Here is a 13,475-nt window from a genome sequence, read left to right on the forward strand (position 1 = left end):
CTTGTTTATTCTATACTCGAATCGTTTGGATTAAGAAGTGTACAGCTATCGGCTAGGGTTAAGAGTAACGTCTAGTCTCCCAAAGACAGGGCTTCCAAAGGTTCACGCAATTGCGAGGTTTTTTTTATCATTCATGGTGAATCAATCGCCTTATATACCCTTAATTTCCAAAAATTGTTAAAGAGGCATACGCTAGAATTCAAACGTCAACAATAGCTATGTTTAAAATTATTTTAGGAATGAGGTTTCTTAAAACCATTTAACTATAACTAAGGTAAATTAATGATGATTAAAATAATTAATATCAATTAATATCAATTATATATATATTTACTTAATTATTTAAGAAAACCTCTTAATTGCGTCTCGACTCGGAGAGGTAAATTTTGGTTTCCCAACTTGTTCACTAAAACTTTGCAGTTACGAAATATGTAGGAAACAACACACGCTCGCCTTCGACTTCATTCTCCTTCTTAACAATCTTCTTTTCCTTCCTTCCTTCGCACTTCGCGCCTATGCAAGACCAGAACCTCTTGCGAAATAGACTTCGATCCTTCACCAACGATTTACGCTTTTGGAATATCGGGTTTTACTTAAGCCGCTTATAGCTTTACACTCAGGCGTCCGTCCCGTCTATAAGCGAGTGCGGAGTAGAACCTGTATTCAATGTATTTCACGATAGAACGGCTTCGGCCTTTACTTACCATCCAAGCCAGCATCTTTCCGTTTCAAACTCAGCGGCCCATGCCATGGCTTGGACGATAAAAGTAAAAAAGCTTAGGACATTATATAGGTTTTATAAAAGAGTTGATAGATATTTAAGTATATATTCCTGAAGAAATTTGACGAATTACCCCGAGGGAGATAGGAAATTAATTTTTTTTTTCTTCATTCTTTTCGTAAGAAGCTGAGATGTGGTAAGAAAAAACTTAACGATATTATAATGTTTAGAGTTTTCAAAAGTTGATTTTCGATTTTGGCAATTTTTTTTTTCAAAAGAGTTTCTTGATGGCTTCTGAATGGAATATAGTTTACGAAGTCAAATTTTCTTTCATTAATAGAATATTGATATAGCCAGTATATTATTAACTTTACATAGGTGAGATAAGATATGCCCATTCCATATAAATGCGCTATTAACCGATTAACATTTGGAGTGCGATACCGAAACGCGTAAATCTAATTGATAGAAAGTTTTACTTACTTTCAATATCGCCCCATCCCGAACAGTAATGACTTATCTTTGGCAGCAGTGGAATTAATCCTTACCTTGATGGAACTGCCCCATGAAATGAGATATCGTTATGTTCATTGGCGATCACAACACTTTGAAACACTCCTTTCCACTAATTTTATCTGAATTTTCATGTTAGTACTTCAAGCATAAATGAAGTTACATAGAAAGACTTACGCACAATGACTTACTTTCCTGCATCTTTTTCTCCCTATCTCTCGTGGTCGCTTAACCATGTAACCTTTTCACTGTGGTAGTGCAGATCTTTATATCAAGTTTTACCTTGAAAATCACGCGAATCTCCTGAGTCACAATGCTGAAATACGTATTCTACCACTTATTACGCATAAGGCCACTTATATTGTGAAATGTTGTAACTCAAAGTAAAAACAAATTATGGAAAACATTTCTTCTTTTAATGTAAACATTTACTTTTTTGATCTATCTAGCATAACATTTTCAGTGGTTAATTTTAACCTTCCGCGTTTTTTTCAGTTGTATTGTTCCGCGATATTAAAAACTTATTTTATTGGTAATGTTTTTCTTTGGTCTATAAACGATTATGACGTCTTCTCCTACAGAACGTCTCGAAGATCGGAACTGTACGTTTTTTGTATCTTCGTTTTTTCTGTATATACACGTTTTACGGCTTCCATTTAATATATATATATATATATATATTATTCAACCACGTAATTCCCAACGGTGGTTGTCTGTGGTCTATTTCGAAAATTCTACGTTATCGCTACCTCTGCGGTCTTCTCCCTATGTGTCGATCGAGGCTGTCTTCGTGCAGCTGCCCAGAATAACTGCCTCCGTATTCGGCTGTCGAGGGCAAATGGTTACGCTCTTGAGATCCTTATTCGTCGAACGTCGAGATGGGAAAGTTGCGAGAGAATAAGAGCCAAAAGAAAAACAAGATTAGGGCCAGCTAGGCCGGGACCCCGTTTTGTTTGCCTGTTTGCTATTCATTCTCTAGATATGACCCAAACACAACATTTTTCTTTATATATTTCACAAATTCCGTCAACGTCCGAAAACAACAAAAAAGTGGAGAGATATCAATAATGGAACTCGAGTGAAAAAAGGATAGGAGATCGCGGTGAAAGGCAAGGATTAAACAAGATTTATTATTCCTAATGACCTAATGCCACAACCCGTAGTTTCTTTCTGCATTTTTGGTCCCAAAATATTAAAAGCAATGATTTTCCCTTATCATAGAGGTATCACCTTTATAACTCTAATGTTTAGAACAATGTTTACGTTTGTAACAACGTTCTACTAATTCAAATATTAGAACCAACCCTAGTGATTATAACGCGACACGGTTTCGCAATGTACATTTTGAAAACGCTCAGAACGTTTCAGGGGGTTTCATGATCAAAATCTGCATATGTACCTCCATTTTTATAAACTAAACATTATAAAGGCCTGTCCAGACTGACACATTTTGCGAGTTCGCATCTTCGCTTTGCTTGTTTGCAAGATCGCGCTACTGTCCACATTGGGTTTTTCGCTACTTTGCGTCCTCAACTCGCGAAGATACAAATTTCTTGCGACTAGGCCAAGAATTTCGCGTCTTCGCGAGAGCAGCGCCAATCACAGACGAGAGGAAGGCTGGGGCGATTAGTTTAGTTTTTCTCTTTTTACAACGTCGATGGAGAGGGGCAGATGGCGCAATGATTGCTCAAACTTTATTGGCTCTCAGAATGGGAAAAGCAAAATTTTTGAGTGTATCAGAACAGAAGTGCAAATGTTTTTCGTGATCTGTTACGAAGATGCTAATAGACGAAGGCGCGAACACGCGAGCGCGAGTTCAATGTGGACAAAGCTTAACGTATGATTTTTAAAGTGGATAACAAAGGGACCTTTTAAGATAGATTTAATTATATCTATTACTCGAAGTGGTCTACAAAATCCTTTAGTTTCGAACTGAGAAGAAAATACCATTTGAGATTTCCATGGATAAACTAGAGGGACTATAAAAACTACCATGGTTTTAACGCTAAATTTACGTATGTTTATCCAAGCCTGATTTCAATACGGATATATACAATATATTCCCGTACAAATCTCGAAAAACCAAAGAAAAAGATCTAGGGTATATTTTGGAAACAAATGGAACGAAAAATTTGAATTCCAATTTTTAACGATTTATGCCTGAAGCGTATGGAAAGGGAAATAATCCGTAAAAGAAAAAGCACGGAAAAACGATTGAAAGAAAAAAACTTCCAAGAGAAGAAACTTTGGGGTTCTTTTTCTAACAAAGACGGTTTATATTTGGATCTCCATCACTTCTTGACAGTTGAGAACAGTCCCACTTAAATTTAATCTTTTTTCGCCGCGCGATTTCTTGCTCGCGTCACGCTGGTAAGTCCCCAAAGAGGGAAAGAACATAACTTGGATCATTCGAACGAAAAAAAAGGGGGAGGGAGAGGGAGCAAGGGAGGTAAGAGTGATAGATAGCCTTTAATTGAAGATCGTTCTGTCCGAACGCGAGGACTTGCTAGATTTTCTTTCTCTAGCGCGAAAAACTCGAGAACTTTAAAGAAACGCACTTCCAGATGCGACTTTTCCACGAAAGAAGAATTTTTTCACTTATCCATTCCCATGCACTTTAAGTAGAAAGTTGTCAATGAGCTAACTGATCGAGGATTTGTGCTCCACAGGGTTCTAACCCGGATGCATGTAAGCAGAAGTAAATAGGGAGGAAGTACGTATCTAAAGCTTTAGATAGTGTGTGTACCTTCTTCCCGTAAAAACAATGTCTGCGGCACAGAAGTTGAATTCATCCAATAAGAGAGGGGCATTTTATCTAGGGAAGATTTCTTACACGCGCAACCACAACGTCGTAAAGCTAACTAAAATCATACAACCCGGATAGACGAACTAAATGAGTTTTATAGAAGGGTTTTCATCGGAGGGTTCCCACCAAAAACGCGATTTTGGGAAAACACCAATATTCGACGCCTCGCGAAACCCTTTTTGATACGTACTTTACCCCTTATTTACTTCTGATGTAAGTCTTCCCGTTAACTTGAGCCCAAAATTAACAAACAAAATGGATCTTGCAGCTCAAATCTATTTTTTATGCAGGACTCAGGAGGCTAATTTATTTATTTATTTTTTACTTTTTTACTTGGTTTCAATGCAATTGGGTCTCTTAGAGTGTCCTCGTCAAAGATACGATTAATCAGGTTTCAGTTTGTGATTAATCAGGGAAAGAAATGAAGTTTACTTCAGTGGTGAAGTTAGGGGTGATGGGGTTAAAGGTGACGGAAGGAGTGCAATCGGCACCTATAGAATAGGATTGCCGACATATGTCGTATTCCCTCAAACTTTGTCACCCAGAAGCCTGGCCTACAGGAACGCACCACACTCCCGACCCAGGGGTTCAAAAGAAACAAAGTCACGATTCGCAAAAAGACTATTCAGCCAGCGTGAAAAATGCATTAGATAATTGTGTCACTAACTACTCGGGGGGTTCCTGCTGTTAATGTCTGCTTTTCCCAGAAACGCATTATCACTTTTGAGATGGATTTTCTAAGAATCTATGAAGGCTCCATTGTCACTTATGGTAAGCTTTCACTAGCTAGTGTGGGCATAAAAAACTTCGCTAGCACGTATGCAATATCGAACCAAGAATATATGAAACATAATGATAGGCCTATTTATTTCATGGCCGCAATCATGGTAAAGGCTAAGAGATATGGGTAAAAAGTAACACGCTATGATTACCTGTCTCAAATAACTGTTGAGTCGCAAGTATATATCTTTGTACTGAACATTCTTATAAAAAGAGACTGCCACTGACATTTTACAAACGTTACTTTTGAAATTGTTTGTAGTAATAATACACAAAGCCGTACTTGAGCACGACTCAACAGGATTGAACGCGATCGAACATTGCATTCTCCAGTTGTCCTAGCACATAGACCTACAACTCTACCTTCTAAACCAGAAATATCCCCCTTTTTTCGCCTTTTTCGCCATCTCGAAAATTTTTTGACGTCGGTGATAGTAATAACTTTGAGGACTGGTACCTTATGGAACAACTATACAGGGGGTGACATTGCGTATTTTTCCTATTTTTCCCAATGAAAATTTGGAATTTAAACATTTAATAATACTAAAACCCTATTCAGCATGAGAGTATTTTTTTTTTCAAAACGATAATCGCTATTTTATATAGTTATGCTTTTTTAGTAGCAGTTGTATTGCCATTTCTAAAAACAGCATTCAACAATTCGGTAGTATGTAGTGATATCTGATAGAAACGATAGGTTACAGACTCACATCTATGGAAAATACCAAACTCTACAATATACTGATAAAACAATTCTCCTCATCTTCTTAAACTAGAAATATTCCAAATCGCTTATTATATTCGCTAATATTAGTGCTTATTTAAAAACCTGTTGTCGTTTGAATAAACTACCATAATTATAAGTAAAAATAGATGTCGCTTCTCTATGGCTTGTCCTTCTACAAAGTAATATAAAAAGTGTAAGGCAGGTAGTAAGAAATACACATTGCTTGTATGTAATTTACTGCCTTAAATTTGACTTAATTGCATTTTGACCAGTGATAATTTTAAAAACACGCGCGTATGACACTGTTTAATTAGAAAATGCGGACCCTTATTTTTTCGTTCGAAAGCTCCACCAGTGGATCCCAAGAACATCGCAAAAACTCTTCTCTAGTTAATGATATTGGGGCTAGAGTTGGAACACTTAAATCTCGCAAAAGCGACCCCCGCTCGTCCCATAGTGACATCTACCTCTACGGACACTGATCGCATTAAGTCGCCTTGTCACACCCTGTAGAGTTAAAGCTCTTGGAGAAGATGAGCTTTAGGACTCTTTCGATTTCTCGTTTCTAGCAGTTTGGGGAAGATTTACTCGGACCATTTTTTCTAGTCGTTTTCCCCCCTCTTTTATTATTACGCTTTCGCGCCTGGCTTCGTTTTCTACTAAGGCACAAAAAAAAATGAAATACGAAGGAAATCTTCTCGTCGAGTTATCGATCATAAAATTACCTTGGAAAAGTAGCGAAGCTCTGGAATCCGGTCGGGATGGTCTTCTTCCTAGGGTCGATCTCATACTAGCATCTTCCATCGCGTGCTGCAGTAGCGACCACAAAGAAAAAGCAAAGGAGACCCCCGTCAACTAAAACTTTGCACGCCAAGGTATATTAAAGTTTTTTTTACCATTATTACGAGACACAAAACATTTAATATAGGAAAGTTACAGATAGCTGATTCTATCGCATCGGTATATCGAAATAACAATAAATATGACCTTGTTGAGCACACAGTTAATCAGAAAAGGGGGTTTAAAAAACCAAAAGGGAATTAATAACAACTGCACTGAGCTCCAATTCATCAAATTGATCTGGAAGGTAGAGACAAAGATGTCACATGGTAAAAAGTGATAAATATTAAGTGATGTTAAGATATTATTTGTGATATTAAGAAAATTCTCAATGAAACGCCATTTAAAAGTTTTAACCAATGCTTTGGCATTTTTAAGGGTATGATTTTGACCCTCACATTTACTTGCTTCTTTTGGAGAAAACTAAACTCTTGTAAATAATTGATAATGTTGACTATATAAATAATAAAAATAAATAAATTTATTATATTAACATTATTTACCATTTCAGCATATTAAAGAATTATCCCTCCACCAAATAACTTTCCTTATTTACCATTTAAAATTGGTTTGTTTTATGTATTCAGGTACTCAGAATTTTAATTCGCTTATCGTTACACCTAAAGATAGTTCGATCTTAAAATAATAGTTCAAAAAAAAAAAAAAAAAAACGAACACGATTAGCTCACTTTTGGGTCCACCCAATTTGAATTTCCCATAATTTACTTGGATTCGTCCTGATTAAATTTCCAAGTACATCACGAAGCAGTAATATCCTAGCACTAACCATACCGCCATACATCAAATTGATACGAAAATACCCCAGGAACAACCAATCTGCACTAATCTTTGTCGCGTCTAAGCTTACGTTGTTGCTACCATCGCAGTCATCTGTGGAACTAATCTGATATCTTACTACGTCATACCAAAACTCCGCCCTTCCCCAAATTTCCAAATCAATTGATGTTGAATGTTCAGTTTTAACTTGAGATTTTTTCTTAATTAATGGATAATTCTATCATATGTATTATGATTGAGATTTTAAGTGACCCCAAAACACAAAGAAAGTGTTTTATTTAAAGTGTCTGTATTCCTTTAACTCTCGGGTTACTAATAGAAACATCTTAGTCGGAGTTTGACCTTCCCTCTTTAGAGCTGTCCTAAACGCATTCGAAAAAACAACCCATTTCAGGAATCGATGGTGCATTTGTTAAAGCTCATTTCAACAGATGTGTCATATTTATCGGCATTTCTTTCACTGGCGATAGTTTATAGAAATAATGAAGTTTGAAAGAAAGGAAAAGAAAATACTCGCAGTTTTTTTTTCTAAAACCAGGTATATTTTTCAAAACTTTTTCCAGCCTCACGATATTCAAACTAATAGTTTTCCAATTTGAAAAAACGTTTCGAGTACATTGGCGAGTATTTTGTTCGGTATAGAATACGGTATACGTAATCATATTTTTCATTTTCGAATAGATACGCATTTTTAGAGAAGTAAAAGTATCGTTTTCCGCTCGCGTACATTTTTCACGAAAGATCTTTAGCGTTAAATCGTCCGAATATAAATGATTGAGCTGATAGCGGATATGATAAAGAATAAGAAAAAGAAAAAGAACAGAATGAAGAAGAAAAATGGGATAAGATAAGCGAGAAAAAGAAGAAAAGAGCTACAGAAGACGGAGAAGAAGAACGAAGGATGAAAATGATTCTTCTTTATTGGCCCTGATGGTCATTTACCTGACAGTCGCATTCGGGAAACGAGTTGGCTATTTCGCAACAAGGTTTAAGAGTTACATACTTCATTGAACAGCATTTCGAAAAAGAGACATGCAAAGAAATACGGTTTAGGTTAGCGAAAATTTTACATTTTCAACTCTACTAACGTGCAGGATGTATAATATTGCAAATTTCCCAAAGCAAAAAATAAAATCTAATTCGGCTATAATGGTAAGTTAAATTTATGCATTCCATATCTTGATGGATTGTTTCGATCCCTAGTTTTTCGACACTTTTATAATGGCTTTAGTTCATTGCTTAGCTTTGTAATTTATAAGGTTCGAATAAGGTTCAGGACTGCTATTTTGACTGATGCTTCGAAAGATTTCAATAAATATTTAAATTTAGAATTCAGTGAAGAATTTTTTTTAATTTTTTCTTTTTTAATTTAAGAATCAGTATAAATCGTCAGGATTTTTGTCAACAAATTACATAACAAGGAGAAAGGCGGGAGTTTGCAAAAGTATTGGTAATTTTAGAGATGCAGTGTTATTAAAATGTTACGAATATAGTTATATTTTGCTAGATGAACCTCATACTAGCTCAATTTAAATTAAATTTATAATTATGGGCAATTCCGTCGGCTAAAAAAGAGATTGCAAATAGTTTTGCCTATTATCAGACGTTTCAGATCAAGATAAACCGTAGGAAGTTCTGTATTCTAAAAGTACACTGCAAAACCACTTATGTCTTTCTTGGGAAAGTAGAACAATCTTATGACGTATTTTTTTTTCCATAAAATATGTTATGTAATTCGTGAACACCACTTTATTTCACCAAAGCTTAACTGTACCGGTACCCTGGTGGCTGATAACGACGATATTTTAATAATAGATCGTGATATGGAAAGAGACTGAAATTAGTGTATTGAATTTTCAGAAAGTTTCTATATATATATTTCTCCGTTAAAATGAGAGTCTGAATTCGAAATCGATTTCTTGTCGACAACCGCTTGTCTAAGTTGTCTTCGCAACTTTTTTGTCAGTTAAACGCATCAAGATATGTTACAAACGTTGGGCGACTTGCACTAGTGGGTTATCTATAATTTGAATTTTAGGGCGGAATACACAAATGAGGGAGACATTTCAACGGATCGTGCAAACTATTCTCATGCAAATTTCTAACAAGATTCTTATATACGAACATTTATGCAACGTTGATTTTAAAATACGCGGTGGCGATCTCCGCTTGTCAATCGTATGAGTAATTTATACGGTTTTTGAATAAAATTAAAGATACGGTTAAACTCGAGGTTATACTTCGGAAATGCGTGACACGGTGCGTTTATCTTTCGACGGGCTTATATTACTTAAAGGAAAAGACTACTTACCGTACAATTGGTAGGAATAAATCCTCTACACGTCGCTTCCGTACTAAGCCTTCTCGGAGGTGGTAAGGCTGTGTAAGGCTCGGCGTATTCGTGATCGCCTAGAAAAAAAATTAAAATCTTAGACTATAAATTTTCAAAAATTCACAATGACATAATTATAAATATAATTATGTAGATTTTCATGATACAACCCCAAGGTTCGAAATATTACTGCCAAGCATGCTTGTGTGAAGATTAAGAGTAGCTAAGAGCTTTTTCCCCTGGGAGACTCAATAGGAGGATACTAAAACAAGTTGGGAAACCAAAATAAACCTCTCCGAGTCGAGACGCAATTAAATAATAATACGATTGATATTAATTATTTTAATCGTCAGTAATTTACCTTAATTCTAGTTAAATCGTTTTATGAAACTTTATTCCTAAAATCATTTTAAACATAGCTATTGTTGACGTTTTAATTCTAGCGTATGCCTCTTTAACCATTTTTGGAAATTCAGGGTATATAGAGCGATTGAGTCACGATGCAGGATAGGAAAACCCGATGTTTCGTGTACCTTTGGTGGAAGCCCTGCCATTGCATGGGAGGCTAGACTTTTCTCGTAACCCTAGCCGATTGCCGTGTACTTCTTAGTCCTAACAGTGGGAGTAGAAGCCAAAAATTACTCTCTGCGAACTCGTTTGCTCCGATTTGCCAACTGTGAACGCGGTGAGAGACGGACACATAGACATGTCCAGTGTAATAATTCTCCGTGACGTCATCGTCACTCGGAGAGGTAAAAAGGGAAGAACATAGCTCCTATCACGCTACAGCACATTGTGGAAGAAGACAGAACGCGTCACGTGATTTTTATCGAATAGTCCCTAGACTTACTCAAAATCCTCAGAAGACTCTCACAAGTACATAAGTTAAATAGCATTTTCTTATGTCTACTTTTGTATAAATAAAAATAAAAACTTAAATATAGCAATTGAGTATTTTTGACCAAAATCCAAGAAAAAAAAATGCTTTCCTGAATTCAATACAAAAAAATTCATTTTCCTCGTAAGAAAAATTGAAGAATAATAATTCCCATCAGGACGTCCTCAACATTTATGTAAGGAATCGTGATACAGGAGTATATATCAAATTTGAATAGCTTGGAAAGCGATTTTGAAAAAAGGCAAAGAAAAAAAAGTCATTAAGTGTTTGAATATAAAACCATTTGTCAGTGGATTCTAATATCACCAATTGAGTAACTATTGAAAAGGACTTTCATAAAAAACGAAGATTAAAAACTCTTGGAAACAAATATCTGCCCCCGTTATTTTTAGACTGAAAGCGAAATTTGAGAATATCTTTCCCTTTTCTTCATACTTGTTTTCAAAGGAAAGAAAAAAAATTGGTAAGAACCTAAGGGAGTAAGTATATAAAAAAAACGCAAGAAAAATTCTAGGCTTCAAAAGCTAGGAGACTCTTTTTTATCCTTCATCCTTCCCCTACTCCTATTTCACTGCTTCACTCTCTCGACTTCCTTATTTTGCATTAAATAACATATGCAAGGAGAACCTGCCAAGGGATTTACAAGAGAGAGTGTATACAAAGGAGAAAGCATTTTTCTCTCTTAAGCCGCACGTGAATTTTTATCCCTTCGCGTTTTTTTAGGGTACGCGTACGAGTGCCATTTTCGTTTGTGATTCGAGAAGAAAAGGGGAAACTGAAATCCATACAGTATATTTCATCCATGATGTAACTTTTACCTTCTAGTAAGGTATGAATACTGAATGGGTGTCTAAACTAATAAGTGATACGAGTATTTACGTCGACAGTTTGATAGCGTAAAATTAGTCAATGTGCGTGTGACTTCAATCTATTTAATTATCTTAATTTTTCCCCTATTGTAGTTCCCTGGCAGGACGGCAACTAAAAGCTGTGTTTTAACAATGTCAAACCTTCAGCCTCGACCACTAAAAAACGGGTACTAGAATAGAATTAATATAGAATTACACTTGGCTGTACATGTTGGATACAATTGTTCAATGCTAAAAATAAATTGATTCCATATATATAGGTAAGTTTTGTATTATAAAAACGCAAATATAGATGGAGCCAGAATCGTTTTTATGTTCTATCAGGCTTCTGCTAGACCTCCAAAGTTTCACAACCACCTTAAATAGCCTATTTATGGTCGATTAAGCGGTATTCCATTTTACTCAAAATACAGTTACCTATGCTAGATTTTGAATTATTGAGCGCCACCCATTGGCGAATAATGCAATATATGGGCGAAAAAAACACCCTCTTATCAAATGAGACTGGAATGTTCTATAAAAAGCGCATGCGTGAGCAATTTCCTTAAATATTTTTATTAATGCACGTATAGTGTGTTTGTGGTACTTCCACACTTACGAGCAAAATGCTACGAGGAAAGCAGATTTTCATTATTGAGGTCTATCACGTTGAAATTTTACAAAAAGCTTGGTATTTTTCAATTTCTAACTGTATTTAAGAATTTATTCTCGAGTGCAAGTTGTTTTCACCAGAGCAAACTAAAACACCGTGCGTAATGAGATCAATTACAGTATCCCAAGGTTCAACAATTGGGAAAGTTCATAACATTATTGTACATTGTACATTAATGTAAGAACAGCCTAGAAATTATTACCTAAAGATTGAAATAATACACACGCATCTACCATAGAAAGCACATTTTTGTTACTTGTTCGGTCTACAACCAAACACTTCTTTTTTCAAGAACAAAAAATGCATAACTTGGAAATAAGGATTGGGGCAGTAGTATTAGACCGAGTGTTACATAGGCGAGCATTAAAAATATAGATGGCTAAAACGGGGCTTTCCAAAAAAAGGGCATTCAGAAAGAGAAAATAATAATATGTAAAAAAATAAGGAAAAGAATCCCGCAATATTTTATTTTGCTTTGCTTTTTAAATTTGTCCAGGAGAAAGTAATATATCACGGGGAGTTTTAGTTCTTCCTTTTTTCTACTTTTTAATTTTGAAAAAAAAATGTCATTAAAAAGTGTATTAAGTACATGTGCAGGAATAAAATTGCAAGACCCGAACTAAGCCCGATAAATCCTAGTACCGGAGTAACTAGTTCTTACTTAAAGGGAGTACGAACTAATTAAAAAAAAATTGGATTTAAAAATGGATTGAGGCGTATAATACCATCATTAAATTTAGGATTAATCGCAAATCTGATTGGAGTAGAATTGATTACAATCGAAGCTTTTGATTTGTATTGTGGCATCTATGATTTTTTACGTAACCTTTTGCAACATCTTGAATAAAAAACAATACATGGTAATGACGTCACTCGGTTTTAATTGCACAGTCGAACCTTTTTTTGACATTTAATAAGAACTAAATTAAAAGTCACTCGAAAAATCACCGGATTTTTGGCCTATAAGTCAGAAATTGACAGAACAAAACACTCACGATCTATGGAACAAACACCATACGTGATCAACAGATCTTTACCACAAGCGACACCGTTATGTCGTCATCAAGTCAAAACGGCGACAAGCTCCAAGTTCATTGGTTTCGATAAATTTTCTTTTCTAATAAATTACTAGGTTCAATTTTAAAATTTTGTAGAAGTACTTATAACCGCTATGGTAGTTGCAATGACACGTTGCAACCCCTTGGACAAAGCTTAATTATTTTTATGCAATGCATAAAAACTATTATTTCATACTCCCTTTATAAAAATAAAGGTTTTTTTTTATTACTTTCTTTTGTTTTTAACTAGCAAAGAGAAAACGGTTAACTAGCCGCGGTGGGTTTTCTTACAAAAGGGATTCCTATTCTTATGCAAGGACATAATTATGATAAAGAACCGCCGAGTTCTTAATAACCGCACCATGATGAAATGCCGAGAGGTTTAAAAGATTTCAAGAATGCATTTTTCTAGTGGGTGTAAAAAATTTCTTGGGGAAAAAAATTAAGACCGAGATGACATAAAAACTATTTTATTTAAATA

The 13,475-nt window shown here is 35.3% G+C and overlaps 1 protein-coding gene across 2 annotated transcripts in view; it reads right to left on the bottom strand.

Moving 5' to 3' along the window:
- Window positions 1-1,629: 1,629 nt before the first annotated feature.
- The window catches only part of LOC149718471 (cell adhesion molecule Dscam1-like), a 189,354-nt gene continuing 177,508 nt past the window's right edge, over window positions 1,630-13,475 (bottom strand). The window contains exons 24-27 of one of the 2 annotated variants that reach the window (XM_089847431.1): window positions 9,497-9,594; window positions 8,128-8,187; window positions 6,273-6,357; window positions 1,630-2,092 (exon numbers count right to left, since the gene is read on the bottom strand). In XM_089847431.1, coding sequence (XP_089703557.1) covers window positions 1,980-2,092; window positions 6,273-6,357; window positions 8,128-8,187; window positions 9,497-9,594 — 356 coding nt within the window. In that variant the 3' untranslated portion in view covers window positions 1,630-1,979. The remainder of the gene's footprint in view (window positions 2,093-6,272; window positions 6,358-8,127; window positions 8,188-9,496; window positions 9,595-13,475) is intronic. The other variant, XM_089847499.1, reaches the window with a different exon arrangement.

Source organism: Phalangium opilio, unplaced genomic scaffold, assembly GCF_054372755.1.
Source record: "Phalangium opilio isolate 3A_F unplaced genomic scaffold, DU_Popi_V2 ptg000002l_1, whole genome shotgun sequence".
NCBI lineage: Eukaryota > Metazoa > Arthropoda > Arachnida > Opiliones > Phalangiidae > Phalangium > Phalangium opilio.